General features: G+C 42.9%; 2 protein-coding genes across 2 annotated transcripts; one reads left to right on the top strand and one right to left on the bottom strand.

Moving 5' to 3' along the window:
* Positions 1-28: 28 nt before the first annotated feature.
* LOC123997778 (dynactin subunit 3-like) lies at positions 29-4,000 on the bottom strand. The gene is made up of 7 exons (XM_046302325.1): positions 3,486-4,000; positions 3,086-3,170; positions 2,854-2,940; positions 1,142-1,225; positions 962-1,020; positions 772-831; positions 29-498 (listed from the first exon to the last, which is right to left on the bottom strand). Exons 1-7 carry the CDS (start codon positions 3,585-3,587, stop codon positions 412-414), a joined length of 564 nt encoding a protein of 187 aa, XP_046158281.1. The 5' UTR covers positions 3,588-4,000; the 3' UTR covers positions 29-411.
* On the top strand, positions 3,900-26,139 carry LOC123997777 (autophagy protein 5-like). Its single transcript, XM_046302324.1, has 8 exons — positions 3,900-4,027; positions 4,830-4,992; positions 5,339-5,466; positions 5,973-6,051; positions 10,902-11,064; positions 11,530-11,624; positions 19,053-19,170; positions 24,299-26,139. The coding sequence occupies exons 2-8, from the start codon at positions 4,885-4,887 to the stop codon at positions 24,433-24,435; spliced, it is 828 nt and encodes a 275-aa protein (XP_046158280.1). The 5' UTR covers positions 3,900-4,027; positions 4,830-4,884; the 3' UTR covers positions 24,436-26,139.
* The last annotated feature ends 811 nt before the right edge of the window (positions 26,140-26,950 follow it).

Raw genomic sequence — 26,950 nt, 5'->3', positions numbered from 1 at the left:
AGTATTGCAAACAGAAGTAACCAAACAGTTCAGTTTGAATAGTATGGATTTTATTGCAATTACTTTACATTTGCAGTCATGCTGTCTGATAAAACTATTTAAAACCAGGACTTTGTGGAAGAAGAAAGTTTGTAGAAGAATTTGCACTCTCTTCTACCTTCAACCGAAAGAATAAAAGCAGTGTCTTGTGACTGTCTGGAGCAGTGTTGCACAATTGGAATGCATGGGTACATTGTATGTTGAATAAATGAACAAGGGTAAAAAAATAAACTATGCAAATGTCTCTGATGTAGCTGTAAATAAATAATATCCAGCAAGTTACATTAAGCTGCATATAGGACCCTTGACACAGATGACATCATGCCGTGACACTGTCATAACAGTCATAATAATAATAACTGGACATGGTCGCTACTCCACTTGACGGATGCCCTTTGCCTCCTCCACTTTCCGCAGGCTCTCATCCCACTGGGTGAACTGCTTGGACAGCAGGAACATCTGCCAAAGAGGTCAAGGTTCAAAGAATTTGGTGGGCCAGGCAGTTCATTCCATTAGCACAGACTAGACATTTCTCACAGAGTTCAACATGACTTGACAGAAAACAATCTACAACCACTCACGTTCATTCATCTGACCGAGGAGGTTGGGAGACACGATGTACTCGACACAGTTTCACTAGCTAACCTCAGATACATTTTCCTCTGTCTTGATCAGTGTTATTTATTCACTTCAATAATTCCATTATTTGCTATTATAAGGAAGGAAAGGTACCATTTTGTTGTACTCCTCAAACAGTTTCTTAACCTCTAGGGACTGGGCTTCAGTTTGGTCCTTTGGGAAAAGAATAAGAACAGTGTTACTACTGTAATTCACAAAAGTCAATCAAGCGTGTCTTGTGAGAAAAGACAAAATCAAGAAGAGGGGTGTGAATAAGTAAAAGAGAGAGGGGGAGGGTTCATACCTGCTCTTTGATGTGAATCTGAGACAAACGCTGTAGCTTGGTGGCATGCTCTGGCACATCTATGAATGAGAACTTTACAATAAGTTGCGTGCAACATAAAAAATAACTATTTAACCCATCATCCCATCAATACTTCACACAGACCACATTGTAATGGTACTTAAATTCCCACTCACTGACCTCTGATGTAGTTGCTGTCCAATAGTGGCTGGAGGTTGCTGACCTGCTCCAGAAGGGTGGCCTGGGAAAGCAGGAAGTCCTCCTCTGTGGGGAGAAACAAGTGCATTAGTTTGAGACTGGAGGCACATACCAGGGATGCAAACTGGAGGGCCCAAAAAGGCAACTTTTTAAATAGATTTTTTCCCACTGAAACATGCAAAAACAAAAATCCCTGCTAGGGGGAAATGCATGTTTTAACTAACTAAAAAAAACTAAGAATATGATCTACATGATCAGCGCCTGTGTGTAAAATAAAATAAGTGGTTAATGTGAACCTAATCCAATGTTATTTGTTGCCTAAACTTTACTGCAAATGACAAGTCTTGAGAGAAAAAAACAATACACTAACATTGCAGTTAGCCATGACAGCCTTTATAATAATGCTTGTGACCACACACATCTAAACATTGCACTTGGTGAAAATCTTAAATCAGAAATAGAATGAAACAAACAGGCATTTTATTTTTGATCTATTATAGTGGCCATTATAGAAGAAGTGCACAAGGCTGTATGCAAAAAGAACATTCCCCGAGTAATGTTTTTTTATAATCCACACACACACACACACACACACTACTGTCAAGTTCAACACAACAACAACTATTATTACATTGTACACATTCTGCCTGTGGACATCTGTTCTACAATACAATGTGCCAGCAAAAGTGAGAAAGAGGGAACGTGTGTAGTGTTCCTTTCACCTCTATAGTGGCATCCAGTTGAAGTCAGGCTAAGCTACACTTGATCTCTGAATCCACTTGTTTAATAACAAGCAACACCTCATTTTCACCCAATTCTCTCATTATGAAAATTAACCACATACTGTGGGGGGAAAACATTAGCTAACAGATAGTGGTTAGTTCGTTAGCTAGTTAACATTTCACGCAGATTGCCAGGGTCCAGTAAGCAACTCACGCGTTATAACTTGAGTAACGGCAAGGAATCGTATACGGGTTAGTACTATAGCGAATTGGTTAGGTTACTAATGTTAGCTCATCTGATGTTGTAACGTTACCTAGCTAACGTTAGCTGTCTGACTTTATTAGCAATATCATTTTCACACCATACACTCAATTATTTGATCAGATGAGTTGGCTAATGTTGCTCAACAATTCTCTGGCTAGCTAATAACGGAGCATTTCGATCCAGAGAGCAAGATACTTAATGCTAAATACTTGTTCCACCACACTTTCTCCCTCATCTCACACTTTCCAAATGCCAGTTGTTTTTCGGTTACAGATCATGAAGTACGCTTCATCACCCCCCGTCTCCGTGATCCGTCTTCTCACTTACCCTCTTCGTTGTCGTTCAGGGGACGCGCTGCTGTAACTGACAAGCTGCCTTTCCAGAGCGCGCACTGATGCTGTAACTAGTAAATTGGTTGGCTCTTCTTTCTTCAGTTGCGTGCTGCGCTGCATTCTGTTATGTAAACAGCCAGTATTGCTCCAAACCCGCATCACTTCGATCGCTTACAGCCAGTAGTGATAAAAAAAAATAAAAAACTCCCAAACTTTTCTCATCTGATCTATACGAATCACGTAGGTCACCTGGATTCGAAACGGAGAATTTCGCCGAAAGGTGGCATACCCATACGCCAGAGGCCTACTCAATCACCATGACACAGGACCAAATTCGCCAACATTTACTCACATATTTAAATGAAAAACTCTTACCAGCAAGGATGAATTCCAGCTTCATGGCATCAGGAACAGTGATGTGGTCAGTGAACTGAGGGTCCAGATACTTCAGCAGGTCCTCAACTGTACAGAGAAAAAAAGGTTGTAGAATGTATACTAGTGACTATGTGGGAAATATAATCACAATTGATCCTGCTTTGTGATTGTCCTGGTAATAATGTGTCCAATCCAAGTCACACAGTTGTGTGTCGTCTAAGATGTCACTCACTCTTTTTGTGTAGAATCTTCACTCGTTCCCTCTTATTTGCAGTGTTTGCAAGGGCGGCCTGAACTCTGGAGAGGGAATCCGCGCACTAGGGAACAGTGTGCATTATATGATGATAAACCAAAAAGCTAAATTTGAAAATAAACCGTGTTTATAGCTGTACTGGCATTGAGTTACTTAGCTATCTAAGTATCCGTTCGACATTAAAATGTTGGATTGTAGCTAACTTGGTTGGAATACCCTGGTATCCCTGGTATAGCTGTTCTTCACACATGCGCCATAATATTGACGTCTAAGCATTGATTGTATTAAATCAGTGTGCAAAAAGGGCGTTCGCTAGCTAGCCAAATCAGCCAGTTGAATCGCTATTCTGCATTTCTAAAATATAATATTATTGTCAAACCTTCATGGGTTTCCCTCCCTTGTTCCTTCTTTCACCGTATATACGACTTTCCAGCGTCTCAAGACGCGTTTCGAGGTTATCCACTTCAACTTTCCTATCCATTCTTGATTCAGAGACCACAACAAATGGATTTGGATCCTTGTAACGACGTAGAACAGGCGACGGCGCACAATTATTGCATAATTGCAAAACATCTACGGACCGTGAAAGGGGCCATATTTGTTGTCCCTAAAGAAAACTGCTGCTGTTCCCAAGATGTAAATTAAACTACAAATAACTACAAAATGACTTATCGATTACTTAGCGAATAATAATGAGCGTTACTAACCAACAACTTTATAGGTCCTCTATGCACTGAATACAACCATCTCGACATGATTATTGCAATACACTACAATGAACACTGGATGTCACTCTATACTGCATGTTACACCTCGTCAGCGAAAAGGGGGATTTTCTTGCTTTTTTTCCTTGACAGGCGAATGACAACACCACCACGGCCCTCTTCCTTCATCGCAGCTGGTTACAAACGCTCTAGAAAAGTGAGATGTTTATAATTTGTCTCAAAACTTTTAGAAAATATATGCTCCTAGTCCTACCACTTGTTTAGGGTAAACATTCAAATGTGCCCACAGCCCCGCTACTATTTCTGCCAGTGAGGCTAGGTAGCGTACGCAGCTATCTAGCTAGTTGGCTAGCTAGCAAATCAATACATAATAATGTACAGGTAAATCGTTGCGAAGTAACCAATAGACCGTTGCTTAGTTAACTATGTTAAATGTAATCTTATTCCTCACCACCAGTGAAGTCGTGGCTAGTTAGTTACAGTATCTAGCTAACACTTTAGCTAACTAGCACTTCGTATTTCTCCACCAGCCTATCGCTGGCTGGTTGAAGTTGTGTTCACAAACTGTGGTAAGATTAGAACTCTTTGCAGAGCTGTGATTGACTGGTTCAAAAGAGCGCTTGATTGACACGTTCTGTAGAGAGCTTTCGAACGTTACCATTCTGGTGTAATTCTCTCGTATGAGACTGACTGTCATTGGTGCAAAATCTGGAGTTCAAACAACAACGGGCCAGTCATAGACCGATAATTATAGTTTTAGCCGTGTTTTGAGGTTATGCAGGGTTTGTTTACAATGATATTGTTTACAAACAACCAAGTAAAACAAACTCATATTTTGGGTTTGGATCAGGTACGACAGTTCAACTAAACTCATGAGGAGTTAAACTCTCATGTTATCAGTTAAACTCTTAAAATATCAATGGGTGTATAACATTCATTTAAAATTCCCAAAATGAATGTACCAATCCCAGATTGACACTTTCATCTGTTGATGACAGGTGGTTTGTAAGCTAGAGAATACTTCATTTATGTGCCACTGGGAGCGACAGGAGGATGGCAGATGACAAGGACGTGCTGCGGGATGTTTGGTTTGGTCGGATTCCGACCTGCTTCACACTTTACCAGGATGAGATCACAGAGAGAGAGGCCGAACCCTTCTATGTAAGTGTGACATCATGCAGACTAGTACTAAATTTAAAAAAATGTCTCTTTGCTGGACAATGTCAGTGGAGGCTGCTGAGGGGAGGACAGCTCATAATAATGCCTGGAATGGAGCAAATAGAATGGTATCAAACACATGGAAACAATGTATTTGATACATTCCACGAGCCTGTCCTCCCCAATTAAGGTGCAACCAACCTCATGTGCAATGGACATAGCATTTGTGACATAGGTGTAGCTAATTCAGGTCACACATTATGACTACTGAGCTGTCTTGAGCCATGGACTCTTGCAGGAACTGAGATTGAGCCCCAAATCTTCTCCCCCTCTGCTGTTTTCTCCTCAGCTCCTCCTGCCAAGGGTGAGCTACCTGACTCTGGTCACAGACAAGGTGAAAAAGCACTTCCTGAAGGTCATGAAGGCCGAAGACGTAGAGGAGATGTGGTTTGATTTCGAAGGAACGCCACTCAAATGGTGGGTGAGCTTTAAATTAGGACTGTGAGGACTGTGTGTTGTAAATTATTGACTTCTTTTATTAACTACTAGTGAATATAATGGTTAGAATTCCCTGTGACCCTCCATAGAAACAAGTGTCCTAGCACAGCAGTAGAGGACATCTTTTACAGATCAGAATTGAGCATATCAACTTACCTCCAATCATCATCATCATCATCATCATCAATGAGTAGACTACATACCAATTGTCTGCAGTCTTACATTTCAGGCACCAGGTGGCAGCCCAACACAAGCTTTTGACATTTGGTTGGACATGAGTCCTAATCTCAAATTGACATACACACGTAACTCAGACCTTTGGGTAAATAAGGTGTATTTTCTCTAAAACATATTAAGGGGTTACTTAGGATTCAGCCCAAGGTGAAGGAGAGGATAACTCATTATGATTCAGAGTTGGAACAGAATGAATCCCTGGTGACATGTTTCCTCAACTGATGTGGTGTGGCTGTGTTTATTCATTGCAGGCACTATCCAATCGGATTGCTGTTCGACCTACATGCCTCCAACACTGCCCTGCCATGGAGTATCACTGTGCACTTTAAGGTACAATGCAGAATTTGTTTTTGAGCAAGTTAACACAGTACATATGGAGCAGCAAGTATATTTGCTGCTCCAAATGTATAATCCTCCAAATGCTGGCCTGTATACAGCAGAGGTTGGAAGTAAAATTATTTTCCAGTCGTTTCGTTCTGAAAAGAACCACTTTTCCCCCGTTTCGTTCCTCTGTTCCGACCATAAAAATACAATTCTTAACCGGTTCGAACCCCAAAAAAGTACCGGTTTATATCGTTCCTTTTTTATCCTGTGAAATCAAGTTTTTTAAAACATTTAGCTCATCAAATTACATAACCCAATCAGTGTGGCAAGCTTGTTGTTTACATGCATGATGGACAGACAAGTGTAGCCTATGGTGCAAGATGTGACACATTTTGAGGGTGTGGAGAGAGCGAGAGACTGTTGAGGAGGAGGCTTGAAGCGCTGGGCATCTTGTTATGACATGCATTATATGAATTAGGTTCACAGAATTATACCTAGGAGGACAGCTTCTATGGAGGAACTTTGAATGTCCTTTGAGCTAGCTAGCTAACAAGCTTGAGATAGCAAGTTAACAAGCTTGTGTGTGCAGAGCGGCACCGGAATTTAAAACACGTCTTACCTTTTTTTAGTTAATAAATCCTACGTGAAACATGATAACTAGGCTTATAGTATCCTTAACTAGCTTTGAAAAAGTTTACACATTTTTCTCTTGCTAATTAAAAATCTCTCCCTATCTTCTGAATCAAGCTTGTAACGTCAGTAGCCTATGCTTCGCAGGGGGAAGGGCAGGGAGCCTAAACACGCACAGGCAAAGATTTTCAGCTTGCAGGTAAACACTGGAATACGTTTTTATATAAAAAAAATATTTAACCAGGTAGGCCAGTTGAGAACACGTTCCCGTTTACAACTGCGACCTGGCCAAGATAAAGCAAAGCAGTGCGACAAAAAACAACAAGACAGAGTTACACATGGAATAAACAAAAGTACAGTCAATAACACTATAGAAAAATCTATATACAGTGTGTGCAAATGGAGCAAGGAGGTAAAGGCAATAAATAGTCCATAGTAGAAAAGTAATTACAATTTAGCAAATCAACACGGAAGTGATAGATGTGCAGATGATGATGTGCAAGTAGAAATACTGGTGTGCAAAAAGGTCAATTAAAACAATATGGGGATGAGGTAGGTAGTTGGATGGGCTATTTACAGATGGGCCATGTACAGCTGCAGCAATCGGTAAGCTGCTCAAATAGCTGATGTTTAAAGTTATGAGAGATATGAGTCTCCAGCTTCAGTGATTTTTGCAATTAGTTCCAGTCATTGGCAGCAGAGAACTGGAAGGAAAGGCGGCCAAAGGAAGTGTTGGCTTTGGGGATGACCAATGAGATATACCTGCTGGAGTGCGTGCTACGGGTGGGTGTTGTTATGGTGACCAGTGAGCTGAGATAAGGCGGAGCTTTACCTAGCAAAGACTTATAGATGTCCTGGAGCCAGTGGGTCTGGTGACGAATTTGTAGCGAGGGCCAGCCGACGAGAGCATACAGGTCGCAGTGGTGGGTGGTATATGGGGCTTTGGTGACAAAACAGATGGCACTGTGATGGACTGCATCCAGTTTACTGAGTGTTGGAGGCTATTTTGTAAATGACATCTCCGAAGTCGAGTATCGGTAGGATAGTCAGTTTTACTAAGGCAGCCTAAGTAAAGTAAGCTTTGTTGTGAAGTAGGAAGCCAATTCTAGATTTAATTTTGGATTGGAGATGCTTAAAATGAGTCTGGAAGGAGAGTTTACAGTCTAGCCAGACACCTAGGTATTTGTAGTTGTGCACATATTCTAAATCAGAACCGTCCAGAGTAGTCAGGAAGGCAGGTGCGGGCAGGCTGGTGCAGGCTGCGGTCGATTGAAGAGAATGCATTTAGTTTTAATAGCGTTTAAGAGCAGTTGGAGGCCACAGAAGGAGTGTTGTATGGCTTTGAAGCCCCTTTGGAGGTTTGTTAACACAGTGTCCAAAGAAGGGCCAGATGTATACAGAATGGTGTCGTCTGCGTAGAGGTGGATCAAGGAATCACCCGCAGCAAAAGCGACATCATTGATATATACAGAGAAAAGAGTCAGCCTGAGAATTGAACCCTGTGATACCCCCACAGGGGGCAGTCTCTTTGACTGCCAGAGGGTCCAGACAACAGCCCCTCTGATTTGACACACTGAACTCTATCTGAGAAGTAGCTGGTGAACCAGGCGAGGCAGTCATTTGAGAAACCAAGGCTGTTTAGTCTACCGATAAGAATACAGTGATTGACAGAGTCGAAAGCCTTGGCCAGGTCGATGAAGACGGCTGCACAGTACTGGCTTTTATCGATGGCGGTTATGATATCGTTTAGTACCTTGAGCCTGGCTGAGGTGCACCCATGACCAGCTCGGAAGCCGGATTGCACAGCGGAGAAGGTATGGCTTTTGAACTTGGCTTTTGAAGACTTTAGAATGGCAGGTCAGGATGGATATAGGTCTGTAACAGTTTGGGTCTAGAGTGTCACCCCCCTTCAAGAGGGGGATGACCGCGGCAGCTTTCCAATCTTTAGGAATCTCGGATGATACGAAGGAGAGGTTGAACAGACTAGTAATAGGGGTTGCAACAATGGCGGCAGATCATTTTAGAGAGGGTCCAGATTGTCTAGCGCAGCTGATTTGTACGGGTCCAGGTTTTGCAGCTCTTTCAGAACATCTGCTATCTGGATTTGGGTGAAGGAGAAGCTGGGGAGGCTTGGGCAAGTAGCTGCGGGGGGTGCGGCGCTGGGTTTGGGGTAGCCAGGAGGAAAGCATGGCCAACCGTAGAGAAATGCTTATTGAAATTATCGATTATCTTGGATTTATCGGTGATGACAGTGTTTCCCAGCCTCAGTGCAGTGGGCAGCTGGAAGGAGGTGCTCTTATTCTTCATGGACTTTACAGTGTCACAGAACGTTTTGGAGTTAGAGCTACATGATGCAAATTTCTGTTTGAAAAAGCTAGCCTTTGCTTTCCTAACTGACTGTGTGTATTTGTTCTTGACTTCCCTGAAAAGTTGCATATCGCGGGGATTATTCGATGCTAGTGCAGTACGCCACATGATGTTTTTGTGCTGGTCGAGGACAGTCAGGTCTGAAGTGAACCCAGGGCTATATATGTTCTTAGTTCTACATTTTCTGAATGGGGCATGCTTATTTAAGATGGTGAGGAAATTACTTTTAAAGAACAGCCAGTCATCCTGAAGGGATGAGTTCAATATCTTTCCAGGATACCCGGGCCAGGTCGATTAGAAAGGCCTGCTCGCAGAAGTGTTTTAGGGAGCATTTGACAGTGATGAGGGGTGGTCTTTGACTGCGGAGCCATAACAAATGCAGGCAATGAGGCAGTGATCACTGAGATCCTGATTGAAAACAGCGGAGGTGTATTTGGAGGGCAAGTTGGTTAAGATAATATCTATGAGGGTGCCCATGTTTACAGATTTAGGGTTGTACCTGGTGGGTTCCTTGGATCATTTGTGTGAGATTGAGGGCATCTAGTTTAGATTGTAGGACGGCCAGGGTGTTAAGCATGTCCCAGTTTAGGTCTGAAGATCGATGGGGGGCAATCAATTCACATATGGTGTCCAGGGCACAGCTGGGAGCTGAGGGGATTCTATTTCTGGAGAGATTAATTTTTTTAATTAGAAGCTCAAACTGTTTGGGCGTAGACCTGGAAAGTATGACGGAACTCTCTGAGTAGATTGCAACTCCTCCCCCTTTGGCAGTTCTATCTTAATGGAAGATGTTGTAGTTGGGGATGGAAATCTCAGAATTTTTGGTGGCCTTCCTCAGCAAGGATTCAGACACGGCAAGGACATCAGGGTGGGCGGCTATGAAAAGCCAACTGACATTTACTCCTGAGGTGCTGACCTGTTGAACCCTCGACAACCACTGTGATTTTTATTATTTGATCCTGCTGGTCATCTATGAACATTTGAACATCTTGGCCATGTTCTGTTATAATTTCCACCCGGCACAGCCAGAAGAGGACTGGCCACTCCTCATAGCCTGGTTCCTCTCTAGGTTTATTCCTAGGTTCTGGCCTTTCTACTGAGTTTTTCCTAGCCACTGTGCTTCTACACCTGCATTGCTTGCTGTTTGGGGTTTTAGGCTGAGTTTCTGTACAGCACTTTGAGATATCAGCTGATGTAAGAATGGCTTTATAAATACATTTGATTTGACTTGGGTGAATGTGTTAAAGCAGTTGTAAAACAAACTTAGGGAGGAGGCTTCTGATGTTAACATGCATGAAACCAAGGCTTTTACAGTTACAGAAGTCAACAAATGAGAGCGCCTGGGGACACACAGGGCCTGGGTTAACCTCTATATCACCCGATGAACAGAGGAGAGGAGTAGGATGAGGGTATGGCTGAAGGCTATCAAAACTGGTCATCTAGTGCGTTGGGGACAGAGAATAAAAGGTGCCGATTTCTGGGCGTGGTAGAATAGATTCAGGGCATCATGTACAGACTGGTATGGTAGAGTGCGGGTACAGTGGAGGTAAACCTAGGCATTGAGCGACGATAAGAGAGGTTGCATCTCTGGAGGCACTAGTTATGCTACGTTTCTGAGTGACAGCGTGAGGACTTCGTTGTGTTTTGTTGTGGGACTAGACAAAAATGCCTGGAACATAAAAGAACATTATTAAGCGGTTCCCATGATTTTAAAATGACGGTTCTGTTCCTGAAACAATTTGGATCACTTTTGTTCCTTGAAAATGTTTGTTATTTTCCAATTTTCGGTTCTGACCGGTTCCAACCCCTGGTACACAGTGCTAAAAAGCAGTCCTGCCTGTGTGGTTTCTCTGAGGTAGAATTTCCCAGAGCGTGACCTGCTCCACTGCCCCACTAACTCTGTGATCGAGGCCCACTTCATGTCCAGCATCAAGGAGGCGGATGCCCTCAAACACAAGAGCCAGGTCATCAACGACATGCAGAAGAAAGACCACAAGCAGCTGTGGATGGGTCTGCAGAACGGTGAGGGCCCCACACACACACACACACACACACACACACACACACACACATATGTAAATATTGACTGTTTAGACTCTGTACCCTTATGTTCCCCTCAACTCAGCAACTTACACACCCCCAAGTCAACCAGTCAAAACCACGCCACCCACGCTCTCTGAACAGTGTCTTTGCCTCAGCTGCAAGAGTTTTTCTCTTCTCACTTACCAAAATATACTCTTTTGGAAGCTTTCATAACCAAACCAGACCAGAAACAGAGAGAGAAAGAGACAGTTACAACTCCACCCAGAAGAGAAAACGCATCTGAAATATTTCAAAAGCTAAATTTGTGTGAAAGTGAGATACAGGGGAGGGGAGTTAAAAACCAGGAAAGGTTACCAGGGTTTCAGAAGCCTCGTAGAGCTGGTTTAAAAACAAAAGGAGATGGGGACAGTTTGTATGTAAATGTAGTTGTGTTGTGTTCCTCAGATAAGTTTGACCAGTTCTGGGCCATGAACCGTAAGCTGATGGAATACCCCACAGAGGAGGGAGGCTTTCGCTACATCCCCTTCAGGATATACCTGGTAAATGGGCTAATACATGCCTTGTTGACATCACAGCCAGTGTGACCTGCAGTGCGACATCAATGTTACTGTTAATTGATGATGTAATCGATGCATTCAAAAAATATGGCAGGTCGCAAATACGGCAATGCATAGTCATGAAAGAATACTCTTTTATCATCTGATAAGCAAATAGAACACGATAGTGCTTTTAGGAATATGAGAAAGCATGAAGTGAATATGAAGATCAGAGTAAAAATGAAACAAAATACACAGTACACAGAAATATGATGTTACAACTGAAATGTGCAGCACAAACCACTTATCAACACACACAATCATGAATGAATTGTCACTCCACTGCCTGGTATTATGACGATGCAGTGTAGTACCTGAACTGTCCCGTAGATGGTGCTGTAGGACGGACTAGTAAGGCGCTTCATGAATACCGCCTCGTCCTACGGTTATGATTAAAGTGGGCTGCTGTTGAGCAACTTTTTATTTGTTAGTAAGCTTGTAATTTACTGTGATCCAGTGACAGAAACAACCCTACAGAAGTGCTCAGTTGCAAAAATATTTCCTGGAGATGTTCAGTGAATAACTTTTTCCCTCCAAAACTTATTTTGTCAAACTCCTTTGATAACAGCAGATAAATCAAACAATCCTAATCTTTTCCCAGAGTTCACCCATTAAACTACAAATGCGTTAGCCTAATGTTTGTTCTGACCGTGTGCTTGGCCATCGTTTAGTTTGACTAGTATATAGTTGGATGTGGGCAACTCAAATGAAGCGTGCCCAAACCGTGGGATGCACGCGGGCACAGGTGAATTACTAAGGGGGATCCCGCGCATCCATGACTCAGATGAAATTCCCTCAAAATGATGACTAAGCACCAGTGTCTCGCCCTTAAGGTCTGGAAAACATTAGGCCGTGTGTATCCCATAGTGTAGGAAAACTGTGTGGTGAAACGGAGTGCCTGGAAGGGACATGATTTTACCCAAGACTGCTTTCAATAAGCCCTGGGATTAGCTCGACTGGTATATAGCTTTGCCTACCTAATTCCATCGTATTTGAGGCCATCTCTTCTCAACAAGAATAAACAAATGAGTATAGATTGATGTGGACATTTCTCCAGGGGAATCTGAGTAGGTTGTCAGGGCTTTGCTGCTGTGTTATAACATATGTCAGCCTTTATGCCCATGAAATCGCTCATCAATGTGTTTACTGGAATGTTACAATCATAAATCTATTCAAAATTAAAGACGACCAAACAGAACAATTAAATATATCATTCATGTGTTGACTAAAAGATTATAAAAACGTCTTGGCCTGTATTGACTTTTAGTTGGTAAAGGAAACAAAATGTTACCACAAAATGAGATGATATTTTTTGCAACTTCCTGGAAAATGCGATGTAATGCCTAGTCTTCAATTATAATATTGTGGCCAATTCTGTCACGTGCGTATATGGCTTTCAAAAAAAAATACAAGCAAAATTAAACCAAAGCTTGGTACAAATTTGCTTTGGGACACAACATTGGGAGTCTGTGTATTGGTTGAACAACCAATACACAGACTCCCAAATGTTGTGTCCCAAAACTAGGTACATATGTAACTAATTTCACACTTCAACAAATCGTTTTTTATTTTGCCTATAATAAAACGGTCCAACACAATAATAAAAGAGTGGTTGTAAAACCACAGGCGCACCATGCGCAACAGGACTCCTTGGGTCTAGACAGAAATGTAGTTGTGTACTCCCAAAGTTAACTGAACCAACGGCGGACAAAGCTATCCGGGTCCGGATGCAGAAGTCACGATTGATGACTATATTTCAACCTGCAGGCCCCCCTCTGATGGCAAATTGCGGTCTTTAGTGTAAATAACATGTGGTGCTTTTGATGCAGACAGAATGAATGACAACCTTGACTCTAAATAACAGAGCACTCACTTCCCCGAGACTGTGTTCCTTATGGAACAGGGAAGAGATTCTGAGGGGATGGATTTATCTGTGTCATCGCGCCACTCTTTTTCGGCCGCCAGTTTCCCGCTCCGAAAGTGACGCCACTGTGTTACAAAGTGCCAGAGCCACTGAATCTTGCGGAAAGTGAAAATGATCATCCTACTGGGCAAAAAAAGGTTGAATCAACGTTGTTTCCGTGTAATTTCAACCCAAAAGATCAATGTGATGACGTTGAATCATCGTGGTAAACTGATTGGATTTGCAAAAAGTCATTTCGTATTTTTCTTTACCCAACTTTTAACCTAAATCGAATGACATGGTTCATTTGTTTGTTGAATTTACGTTAGGTGACAACTCAACCAAATGTAAATCAAAACTAGACGTTGAACTGATGTCTGTGCCCAGTGGCATGCTTGTATTAGAGACGGGTTACATTGTTTCTCGGCAGGTATGCCTTTTTCTCCTGTGACTAAATGTTTACTCATCAACCGAATGGCAGCCCCACTAACCTTTTTTTATGTTGGCTTTGAGAGGCACCTTCTAGGAATCTAGGTTGATAGTTTCTTAAATGTCTCTAGGGGATGATTTTACAGTGACACATCTGTTTACAAGCCCTGCTTGTGGGTGTTAAGGTAACAGATGTGAAAGCCACTGGGCATACTGTTGCAACCATTTCTTGCTCACTTATTATGTTACATAACACCCAGAATACTCAGGCCTACAAAATATTCTTCAATATTATTTTTCCCTGTTGTGTGTGTGGACTACTGTGGGAGAAATTAGGACAAGCTGGAATCGAGTGAATGGAAAGGGAATCAAACCCATGGCATATTATAGGCTAGAGTATAGTGTTAAGCTATAGACCGAGGTGTTATGAATATGATGTTTAAGCTAAACAGATTGGCTCCTCCGTGGAGGAGAGGGAGACATCCAATTACATGAGGTAGCCTACATGTATACTGTACATTACATGGTGCCTCAGTGGCTGAGGGAAATCAAAAGAAATCCCCTTAGAATTTGTATTTACCAGTGGAAGTTCTTGGGCTCAGTGGGAAAAGTAGTAAAGCTTTCTCTCCAACTGACTCACTCAGTGAGGGGGATTTGATTATCTGGGCTGGATGGGAGGAGTTTACACCGGGTGAAAAGTGAATAGCATTCATTTTGTACCGGGCTTGGCTCCCGTTAAAAAGCCCACGGTGAAGTAGGATCAAAACAAAAGTGATGTAGCCAAGACTAGATTAAGCACGTGGAGGAATTGCCTTCCCAATGAAATCTAGTTTGAAAATTCAAACATATATTTTATGGAAAAGCAAGAAACTTCCTCTCGATGTCAACTAACTGCATTTATTTTCAGCAAACTTATTAACATGTGTAAATATTTGTATGAACATAACAAGATTCAACAACTGAGACATAAACTGAACAAGTTCCACAGACATGTGACTAAAATAAATTGAATAATGTGTCCCTGAACAAATGTGGGGTCAAAATCAAAAGTAACAGTAACAGTCAGTATCTGGTGTGGCCACCAGCTGCAATAAGTATTGCAGTGCATCTCCTCCTCATGGACTGCAGCAGATTTGCCACTTCTTGCTGTGAGATGTTACCCCACTTCCACCAAGGCACCAACAGGTCCCAGACGTGCTCAATGGATAGGATTGAGATCTGGGCTCTTCGCTGGCCATGGCATACTGACATTCCTGTCTTGCAGGAAATCACGCACAGAACGAGCAGTGGCATTGTCATGCTGGAGGGTCATGTCAGGATGAGCCTGCAGGAAGGGTACCACATGAGGGAGGAGGATGTCTTCCCTGTAACGCACAGCGTTGAGAATGTCTGTAATGACAACAAGCTCAGTCCGATGATGCTGTGACACACCGCCCCAGACCATGAAGGACCCTCCACCTCCAAATCGATCCCGCTCCAGAGTACAGGCCTCGGTGTAATGCTCATTCCTTCAACGATAAACGTGAATCTGACCATCACCCCTGGTGAGACAAAACCGCGACTCGTCAGTGAAGAGCACTTTTTGCCAGTTCTGTCTGGTCCAGCGACGGGGGTTGTGCCATAGGCGACGTTGTTGCCAGTTCTGTCTGGTCCAACGACGGTGGGTTTGTGTCCATAGGTGACATTGTTGCCGGTGATGTCTGGTGAGGACCTGCCTTACAACAGGCCTACAAGCCCTCAGTCCAGCCTTTCTCAGCCTATTGCAGACAGTCTGAGCACTGATTGTGCGTTCCTGGTGTAACTCGTGCAGTTGTTGTTGCCATCCTGTACATGTCCCGCAGGTGTGATGTTCGGATGTACCGATCCTGTGCAAGTGTTGTTACACGTGGTCTGCCACTGCAAGGATGATCAGCTGTCCGTCCTGTGTCCCTGTATCTCTGTCTTAGGCGTCTCACATTGCGGACATTGCAATTTATCGCCCTGGCCACATCTGCAGTCCTCATGCCTCCTTGCAGCATGCCTAAGGCACGTTCACGCATATGAGCAGGGACCCTGGGCAACTTTCTTTTGATGGTTTTCAGAGTCAGTAGAAAGGCCTCTTTAGTGTCCTAAGTTTTCATAACTGTGACCTTAATTGCCTACATGGGAAACCGTGTTTAAACCATTTACAATGAAGATCTGAAGTTATTTGGATTTTTACGAATTATCTTTGAAAGACAGGGTCCTGAAAAAGGGACATGTCATTATTTGCTGAGTTTATATGTTTCTAGACGATGCATCATGCTGCCTTATTGACAATATGACCGAGCTGCGCATATTACTGTTCCATTTGAGAAGGGCACTCCTCCCTCCGCTTCTGCCCATTCATGTCACGAGCCAAAAATGATTATAATTATATTGATTTACTTTTGTGCACCTCAGCCACCAGTTTACTGTCAATTAGTCGGATTGAACCCACACCAGCAATTAGGCAATGGGTTGAGTTCCTTTGCTCGCTTCAGTCAGGGAGAGCGAGTCTCTTTTCCCCTGACCTCTCATCGTCAGAGAGTTAATGACGCATCGCTCTTGGGTGTCGCCAGGTGGTACTCTGCTAGCTCTGGTGTCACACAAACTGAAAAGAAAGTGTCTCTGTCCAAGAGAATCGCTCTTCTATCCAGGATCAATGGCCCCCTCTTTGTATGGTACCCAGGTCAATTATTCATGGCGGTTTTTAAAAATGCAACGAAGTAGCTGTCACTTAATCGCACTCTCTCCACTCCAGCTCCTGGCATAATCCCACACAAACTCTACGCTTCCTGTCAGTGAGTCATTCTTTCTGGTAACCCAAGAGCCAGCTTCGCGCCTTTAGAGCCACCTTCCCTACCTCACGCCCGGCGGTGTTAGTTCCAGCTCCGTTACTCGAACCCTCCCGTTGCCGGTTTCCTTTTCACAGCTCCCATGATTAGTTGCTATTGTGTGTCTGACTCGCCGTTTGTCACCCTGTTTGTCACCTCAGAGGCCCCTGGTTTCCCCGAACTGATAAACAAACTGGTTTCCCAGAACTGATAGCAACCCGATCGCCGGTGTCCGTGTACGAATGCCTGATCTTCTGGACCATATCCAGCGAGCATCACCTTTCTCATTGCCCTCAGATCAGAGACTGGGTAGCAAGCACCACTTTTAATATTTTACTAGGTGTGTCTGTAGGTGGACTCTTTTCTTCAATTGGTCGTTATCAATAAAAACGTCTCTAAATGGTGCCGAGCGTTTGATTTGGCTGCTGGGGGGCAAGGAGACCCCCTAAAACCATTGACAACTGCATGCCATTTTCAAGGTATTGTTAAATGTTATAACTTCTTGGTTCTAATATCATCACCTCTAGAAGAGCATAGACAGAACTAGACATTTTAGATTATTCCATGCAAATCAATTGCGCACATTTAGCTCTATCAGAGTTATACAGCAAGTAACAGCGTGCTTTTCATGATCATTAAACATCAATTGATCATGTAATTTCAGATGCGTGAGGGTAGCGTATCCATTTGAAATGTAACTAGCTAGCTAACCAAACAACGTGTCATTTAGTTTGCGTCATCAGAGATGAATTAGGCTTTTGGAAAGAGCTTGTCATCGGCAAGTCCTCGTGCTGGTGAAGTTGTCAGTCAGACTACTGTCATCACTACTATAGATGGCAAGCAAATATAGCCATCTAGTTCCTCTACTGAAAGTTAGCTTGTTACCTAGCCATATTGACGTAATCTGTTATTAGCTAGCCAATTAAATGTTATTACCTCGGTGCCTGTCATGTCTGTCAACAGCAATCATAGTTAAATACTTAAAAACAATGTTAAAATGGGGATAATGTTAGCTAACTTCACTAGATAGGTCTATGCTGCAGTTGGAGAGGAAACATTCTGAGCTTCTATTACAAAGTTAACATTGTCAGCTAACAGTACATCGGCAAATGCACCCTTTTGTTGATTGACAGGCAGAGCCCACAAAGGATGGGAAAATGAACCTAACCACTTACACTTGTCAGGTATAGTTCACTTTATCACTCAAATATCCAGTTAATGGCGGCCAATATTGAGAGATATCATGAGGCTACCCTCATGTATGACATGATCAATTGCACCTAACTTTTATCACTGGAGTAGCCTGTGATTGAATCGTCAGAGACTTTGGTTTATTTAGTTGTATATTCATTTGGGGGCGCAGTTCCCGAGGGCTTGGGTCAGTGCCAGAAATAATTAAGTCATGACTTGTAGCCTAGAATAAGCACTTCATTTTATGTTCTTGCATTGGAGCTATTGTGTGGCTTTGTCAAGCTATTGCAAGCTATTGCGTAAAAGTACTTGAGTAATAAATTAAGTAAACAGGATGCATGTTTTGGAATATTTGTGTTCTGTACCGACTTCTTTTCACTCTTGTAATTTAGGTTAGTATTGTGGAGTAACTACAATGTTGTTAATCCATCCTCAGTTTTCTCCTGTCATGACCATTTAAACTCTGTAACTGTTTTAAAATTAGCCTCATGGTGAAATCCCTGAGCAGTTTCCTTCCTCTCTGGCAACTGAGTTAGGTGACCGGCTGTATTGATACACCATCCAAATCCTAATTAATAACTTCATCAGGCTCAAAGGGATATGCAGTGAATCTGTGCTTGAATTCACTGCTCAACCGAGGAACCTTACATACAATTGTATGTGTGGGGTACAGAGATGGGGTATCATTACAAAATTAATGTTAAACACTATTTTTGCACACAGAGTGAGTCCATGCAATTTATTGTGACTTTTTAAGCACATTTTTACTCCTGAATGTACTTAGGCTTGCCATAACAAAGGGGTTGAATACTTATTGACTCAAGACATTACAGTTGTTAATCTTTTACATTGTTGGGTATTACATGTAGATCACGGGCACACAATCTCAATTTAATCCATTTTAAATTCACGCTATAACACAACAAAATGTGGAAAAAATCAAGGGGTGTGAATACTTCCCGAAGGCACTGTATGTCATTTATTTGTCATGCTCTGATTCCTCTCTCCGTGTAGACGATGAGTGACAGGCCATTCATCCAGAAGTTGTTTCGCCCCATCTCGTCCGACGGCTACACACACACGCTGGGGGATCTGCTGAAGGAGGTGTACCCCGTGGCCATATCCAGCGACGGTACTTACCTACTCCTAGACACTACACTAATTACACCTATACTACGTATACCTCTCTTACACACACACACACACACAGTAAACACACACAGTCCCACAAGAGAAAGCAGACCTGTTTCTTCCTCACTGTGCTATCAAAGGGTGCTCTGCATCTCACAGGAAGCCAGAGGATAAAAGACATCAGCCATGTAGGTCTATTTTATTTACACAGTAAAAGAGGACTTTTAGAGATAAAACACAGGAGAGGGTCGAGGAGGGAAAATAGTCGCCCTCATGTGAAAGAGTGAAAAGCAAGGGGGAGGGGAAGAAAATGCATAGTGGAATGAGCAGCGGCGCTAGATGTAGAGAAGAGGGAGCGATGGAGATGGAGAGAGAGAGGCAGCCTAAACAGGTAGTGTCTGGAGGACTGTGCAGAGGAAGTAGATAAGCAGACAATGGAGCTGTGAGACAGAGGACCTGCAGGACAATCACCTGCATGGAGCAATGCACCACTACCATTACTTCTGTTCTGTCTGTCTGACTGCCTGCATCTCTTTCTCTCTCTCTCTCTGTCTGCCTGCCTGCCTGCCTCTCTCTTTCGCTCTCTGTCTGCCTCCCTCATGTCTTTCTCTTGCTCGCTCCTTCTCTCCCACTCTCTCTTGCTTTATCAAGAATCGCTATATTTTCTTTTCATACCCTTCCTGTACTTATATAATCTCTTTTATCCATTTCCCTCTTTTCTTAACTCCTTCTCTCCTCTGAGGGTGGTGGTGGCTTGGCTTGATAAAGGTGAAAGTGCTGCTTTGTTTTGTTTCCCTCTCTTCCTCACTGGGGAGATGGGTGTGCGATAGCAGGGGATTATAGCGGTGTGTTTGGATTAGAGGGACTGGGGGGGGTACTCAGGCAGCCTAATGGCGGCATTGTTCACAGACGTATTCTGGGGACCCGATTCCCTGTGAGGACCTATCGGATAAGGATGTCCCAGCACTCTGTGATGTTTCAAACATCAAACCAACATTTTTAAACATTCCCCTCTGTTTTGTCTGAAAGCCTCGATGGCCCTTCAAGCACTCCCGAAACCTGTCAAACTGAACTAACCCAACGAAACATGTAACCAGGGGTTATATTAACTGGGGATTCCCAGCATATGGCAGCCTGATACTCAGATGAGTCGTACTGTTACCGGACCGGACCGATGTTCTTCCACCCACGCAGGAAAATCGGACGTCAGCATCTTATTCTGATTAGCAGTCGGTTGGTCAGCTTTGTCGTCTGCCGAACGCTTTGTTTTGACCATTATAGTATTAGACATGTATTAGACATGGTTTAACTGGGTTAGAGGCAGGAGAAATATGTCTGAACAGTAACACGTTTCTCCCCATGTATGACGCAGGACAAGTTAAATTGCACAAGCCTCAGAAATAGTTGCCTCGGCGGGTCAAAGCCTTCCGAGAATTCCCCCGTCATGTCCTTTACAGATGTGACATGTTTCTTTTATAAAGAAAAGCTGTTTTTGTGGTGATATTTCTAATAAATGGAGAATGCAGAAATCCCCCCCGACTGACAAGCCCACGCGCCAACAATAGTCGCCTACACACCCCTCTTATTGATTTTACTCATTCATGGTACAGCCCACAGAACAAAGGAGTGAAACTATTGGCCAATCCGCCCACACAGAACACCAAAGTCAGTATCAATAGCGAATCCAGTCTCTTCTCATCAAATGGGCTGTCTCACTGTTCAGAGTGCGGGGGTGTTCTGGGTTTCAGTGGTTGGTTTGATATGAGGGACGGTGGGTGTGTGAGGTGTTGCTAGGTGTTGAGTAGGGGGAGGCAGAAATGAGACAGAGGTCTCCAAGTCAATACCTTATGGTCTGTTTATTGTATACTTGCAAACTTTCTGAAGGAAATGACTCTTATGAGACATAAGACAAACATGTTTTTCAGGTCTAGAGAGATGTATTGATAGATTTATACCTGTCAGTTCCCCCTAACATACACACATATTTCTTATTGGCCGGTCAGTGTGTTGGTTGAGTTCTGGTGTAACTGTTTCGTCTTGGCTGGCCTCACTGCAGGGATGAATGGGCTTGCGTCCTTCTTAAATTGGACTTTGCTATACTTAAGTAACAAAACTGTTAAAACATGTCTTGACTGTTAGTCGCCGCAATACTCAACCGCAGTGTGTGTTCATGGGTGAGCAAATTTGTCATCTTTTATTTTTATTCAAAATATGGTGGTCAATATTCCTCTTTAGAAATAAGTTGTTATGGGGTTGTACATACTATTTAGGGAATAGGGTGCCATTTGGGATGCATTTATTACTATAGTAACGCATTTACATGAATCAAACACAACTTGACTGGCCCCAATCCCAAATCACTATAGGAATGTATAACAACCATGCATGCATCCCAAATGCCACCCTATTCCCTAAATAGTGCCCTACTTGTGACAAGAGCCCATAGGTCTCTGGTTAGCCATGTTAATGGCTCACAGCAGCATAGTGTGATTCAGATGTGAAAACATCTCTGTCAGTCTTCCTAAGAGCCCTAATATTATGTCACGTTCCAGTAAAACCTAGGGGACCATGCCTTCTGGCCACAGTATAGAAGGATCCATGGAGAATTCTATTGTGTATTTTATCTGGAGGACTCAAAATCCTTCCACTATGACACAGCGCTTTCAGAACGTTTCAGAGGAGAATTACAAATTAATCACATTGGTCTCCACCCTCTGAAAAAGATATGACAACCATAAGAGGGCCTACCAGACCATACATTCTCTGTGCAGGTATTCAAGCTGTGTATATTTGGGATGAATTTCCCTTGTCATAGTGAGAGTGTCAGGGGAGCGCCCCCCCCCCCCCCCCCCCGCTACTGTCACCAGGGGCACAGTATGTGGAGGAGAGAGGGAAAGACGGAGAAAGTGAGATTGCAATATGAATGTCAGTACTTGTGAGTGTATTGATCGTATGTGTGCGATCGTATCTGTGATCATAGAATATACATATAAATTGCTATGTATGGCAGTACGTGGGGCAGCCTCTCACATCGCTGGCGAGGAATTTTGGCCCACTCTTACATGCAGAACTGCTTTAACTCAGCGAAATTTGTGGATTACGTCAGGAATTTGACTAAGCTATTACAGAACTTCAAATTTGTTTGGCTTTTTAACTATTTTCATGTAGACTTGATGGTGTTTTGCAACATTGTCTTGCTGCATGAGCCAGCTGAGCTTCAGTTTCAGCACACAGATGAATAGCCAGACATTCTCCTGTAGAATTCTCTGAGACAGAGCAGAATTCATGGTTCCTTCTATTAAGACAAGTCGTCCAGGTCCCGAGGCAGTAAAGCATCCCCAAACCATCACTCTACCACCACCATGCTTGACCGTTGGTATGAGGTTCTTACTGTGGAATGCAGTGTTTGATTTTCACTAGACATAATGTCATCTCGTCCAAAAAGTTGACTCAAGTCTGCCAAAAAGCACCTGGATGATCATCAAGACTCTTGGAAGAAGGTTCTACAGACATATGATTCAAAGGTAAAACACTGCATTCCACAGTAAGAAACTCATACCAACGGTGGTGGTAGTGTGATGGTTTGGGGATGCGTTGCTGCCTCAGGACCTGGACGACTTGCCTTAATAGAAGGAACCATGAATTCTGCTCTGTCTCAGAGAATTCTACAGGAGAACGTCAGGCCGTCCGTCTGATCTGAAACTCAACTGGGTCATACAGCAAGACAATGATCCAAACACTCGATCAAGTCGACATGAAAATAGCTAAAAAGCAACTAATTTGAAGTTCTGGACTTGCCTACCTGGTTAAATAAAGGTTAAATAAATAAATCAAATTTTAAAAACCACATGTTGCTGAGTTAAGCAGTTCTGCGTGCAAGAGTGGGCCAAAACTCCTCCACAGCGATGTGAGAGACTGATCAACAACTACAGGAAGCATTTGGTTGCAGTCATTGCAGCTAAAAGTGGCACAACCAGTTATTGTGTGAGCAATTACTTTTTCACACAGGGGTATTGGGTGTTGCATAACTTTGTTTATTAGATACATTTGTATAAAAATATTTTTTAAAGTGTTCTTTTGTAGACTCAGGTTCCTCTTATCTAATTAGGTTTTAGTTGAAAATCTGATAACCTTCATTATCAAAAATATGCAAAAATAGTGAAAATCAGAAAGTATTTAAATATTTTTTCGCGGCACTGTATTTCCATACTATATACCAGTCTGCAGGTGGTGGGTGTGCCTGAGGAGCTTCTTACTAACCCTGGATTCTTCACTCAGACAGATATTTATTTTGGTTGTTCAGATATTACGTGTACATGCAACAGTATGCATCTTTTGGTAACGTATAAGGAGAAACGGTCAGTGTATGTGTGCATGTGTGTGTAGTCATATAGACACTGAGCTCCTACATGACTTGGCTACGGCCCCCTCTAGTGTTTTGACCCCGCCCTTCCCCTCAGTGCTCTGATATGAGTGGGTGAAAGGTCGTGACCTGGGGCCCAGTGTCTCTGAAGGGGTGGGGCTACTGTTGCTTTGAGTAAACCAGTAACTTACAGATATCGATGTACACACATACAACATATGCCCATTGAGACTTAATCACATGGACACCCATTCCGATGCATCTACCTGCTGGCAATCTTTCACACATTTCATGCATGTAGCCATACATCCAAACACAGAGCGCATGCAGATTATCATACGAACTCTCTCTCACTCACTCACTCACTCACTCACTCACTCACTCACTCACACACAGAAACACACACGTGCACACCTCATTGGGCCATCCGAGTGAGGCTCATTTGTCTTGCTGTGTGACCCGTGGTCAGTCCCTGGGTCAGGCCTGGTCACTGTGATTGATTAATCTGTCTGTCGCTAGCTGAGAGCCTTCGGTCATTCTGAGGTGAGAGGGACAACTTAAACACACGCTCACTTAACTATCGCTTGCACACACACACACAAACTCCCACACTGTAATCTATGACTGGTGATGTTTTTAAGAAAATTCTTGCATTTCTGTTTGTAGAAATATATGAAGTCTGACACAAAGTCAAAAGGATTTTTAAGTTGGAGCTCCCTCTCATCCTCCCTCCCTCCATGTCTCCCTTTTCTCTCTCCTTATACAGACGAGTCCAAGCGCTACCAGGTGGTGATCCATGGGATTGAGCCCCTGCTGGAGACCCCGTTGCAGTGGCTGAGCGAGCACCTCAGTCACCCTGATAACTTCCTCCACATCAGCGTCATACCCACGCCTAGCGACTGACACCCCTGGCAAAGTTTGATAACACCCGGCAACTAGGAACGTTGCAAACTCTGAACGGACTCTTTAGAGAGCAGGAAAACCCACGTGACTGGGGTGGGGCGAAGAGTGACGCAATCGCAGTGTGACGTCATCTCATTCAACTTGTCTCAAAAAGGAGCCCACCAGGAGAAAATGTACCCTTCTGTTCTCCATCTCTTTTCCTCTCCTCCTTCGCCCTCTGTCTCTTTTGGACCATTATGTGTTTGGGGAAAGTTGTTCCGCTCAAAATGTGGAAGGCCAAGCTGAAAAGAGGGCTGATCCGTTTAAAAAAGAGAGGCAGCAAGATGCCGCTTACCACCTCCTCTCTCCTTTTCCTCCTCCTAGAGAAAGAGACAGAGCCCCGACATGCCTAGTGGGACACCCTACAAACAGAAGTTGCCTTAGTTTTCCCGAGTCACATCATGCGCTACACGGCTGGACGTTCACAAAGTCACACTGAGTTTACATGGTTGTACTGTAAGCCACTGAGGAGTGAAAGGGGATTTTTAAAGACACTTCTTCATTCTTTCTCTCAATGTATTTTTATATTCTCCATCTTCCTCACTGTATTTCCTGTCTTTCTTCTCTCTCTTCCTCCCCCTCTTTCTCGCTCGTGTCATTTACTGCCGATGCTCTCTCATCTCCATAGCTAATTTATCTATTGGAATTCCTTCTGCTACTAATGAGACCGCTAAACTTCTCTCCATGCCAAGCCTTGGGGTTGTGTGTGTTGTAATTAGAGACATAATTTAAAGTCTCCTAGAAGGGGTGAGGAAGGTGTGAAGAGTACGAATGGAATCATGTCTGTCTTCTCTCTTCCGTGTCAAAGGGAAACGGAGCCAGACATGTAATTTGGAGTGTGTTGCAGTCGAAGGGGAGGGAAACTTGTGATGTCACACCTGTTTTAGCACGTCGGGCTTCCTCATTCGCTGCCTAGGAGGATGGGATAGGGGAGTTTACAGCTCTGAGTCAGGGCTGGGCTCGACGTGGGGTACTGTCTGAGGGGTAGGCATGTGCATACGTGTGTGTATGTACATGTCTGTATGGGTACTTTTTACACATTTTGTTGTTACAAAGTGGGATTAAAATGCATTTCATTGTCATTTTTGGTCAATGATCGACACAAAACACTCTGTAATGTCAAAGTGGAAGACAAATTGTAACATTTATTAACAAAATACAAAACAATTCAACTACTATATCTTGATAAGTATTCTCCCCTCGGAGACTACATGTTAGAAATGCCTTTGGCAGTGATTACAGCTGTGAGTATAGAAGAGCTTTACATGCCTGAATTGTACACTATTTGCCCATTATTCTTAAAAAATCATTCAAGCTCTGTCAAGTTGGTTGTTGATCATTGCTAGAAAGCAGATTTCAAGCAGATTTAAGTCAAAACTGTAACTAGGTCACTCAAGAACATTCACTGTGTTCTTGGTAAACAACTCCAGTGTAGATTTGGCTTTGTGTTTTAGGTTCTTGTTCTGCTGAAAGGTGAGTTTGTCTCCCAGTGTCTGTTGGAAAGAACATTGAATCAGATTTAGCCTGTGCTTAGCTGTATTCTGTTTCTTTTTATCCTAAAAAACTCCCTAGTCCTTGCTGATGACAAGCAAACGCATAACATGATGCAGCCACCACAATGCTTGAAAATATGGAGATTGGTACTCAGTAATGTGTCGTATTGGATTTGCCCCAAACATAACGCTTTGTATTCAGGACAAAAAGTAAATTTCTTTGCCACATTTTTTGCAGTATTATTTAAGTGCCTTGTTGCAAACAGGATGCGTGTTTTAGAATATTTTTATTCTGTACAGGCTTCTTTGCACTCTGTCATTTAGGTTAGTATTGTGGAGTGATTACAATGTTGATCCATCCACATTTTTCTCATATCACAACCATTAAACTCTGTAACTGTTTTTAAATCACCATTGGCCTCATGGTGAAATCCCTGAACAGTTTCCTTCCTCTCCGGCAATTGAGTTAGGAAGGACACATGTATCTTTGCAGTGATTGGGTGTATTGATACACCCTCCAAAGCCTAATTAATAACTTCACCATTCTCAAAGGGATATTCAGCGTCTACTGTACCAATCAGTGCCCTTCTTTGCGCGGCATTGAAAAACCTCCCTGTCTTTGTGGTTGAATTTCTGCTTAAAATGTCCTACTCGATTGAGGGACATTAGCTAAATGTATGTGGAGTACATAGATGAGGGTAGTCATTCAAAAATCATGTTAACCATTATTACTGAACACAGAATGAGTCCAACTTATGTGACTTGTTAGGCTAATTTTAACTCCTGAACTTATTTAAGCTTGCTATAACAAAGGGGTTGAATACTTATTGACTTAAAACATTTGATTTAAAGAAATATATAAAAAATATATATATATATAATTCCACTTTAACATTATGGGTTATTGTGTGTGACACAATCTCAATTTAATAGCTAAATGTGGAAAAAGTAAAGGGATGTGAATACTTTCTGAAGGCAGTGTG

Source organism: Oncorhynchus gorbuscha, linkage group LG15, assembly GCF_021184085.1.
Source record: "Oncorhynchus gorbuscha isolate QuinsamMale2020 ecotype Even-year linkage group LG15, OgorEven_v1.0, whole genome shotgun sequence".
In the NCBI taxonomy this organism is placed as follows: domain Eukaryota; kingdom Metazoa; phylum Chordata; class Actinopteri; order Salmoniformes; family Salmonidae; genus Oncorhynchus; species Oncorhynchus gorbuscha.
This window is presented reverse-complemented; position numbering and strand designations above follow the sequence as displayed.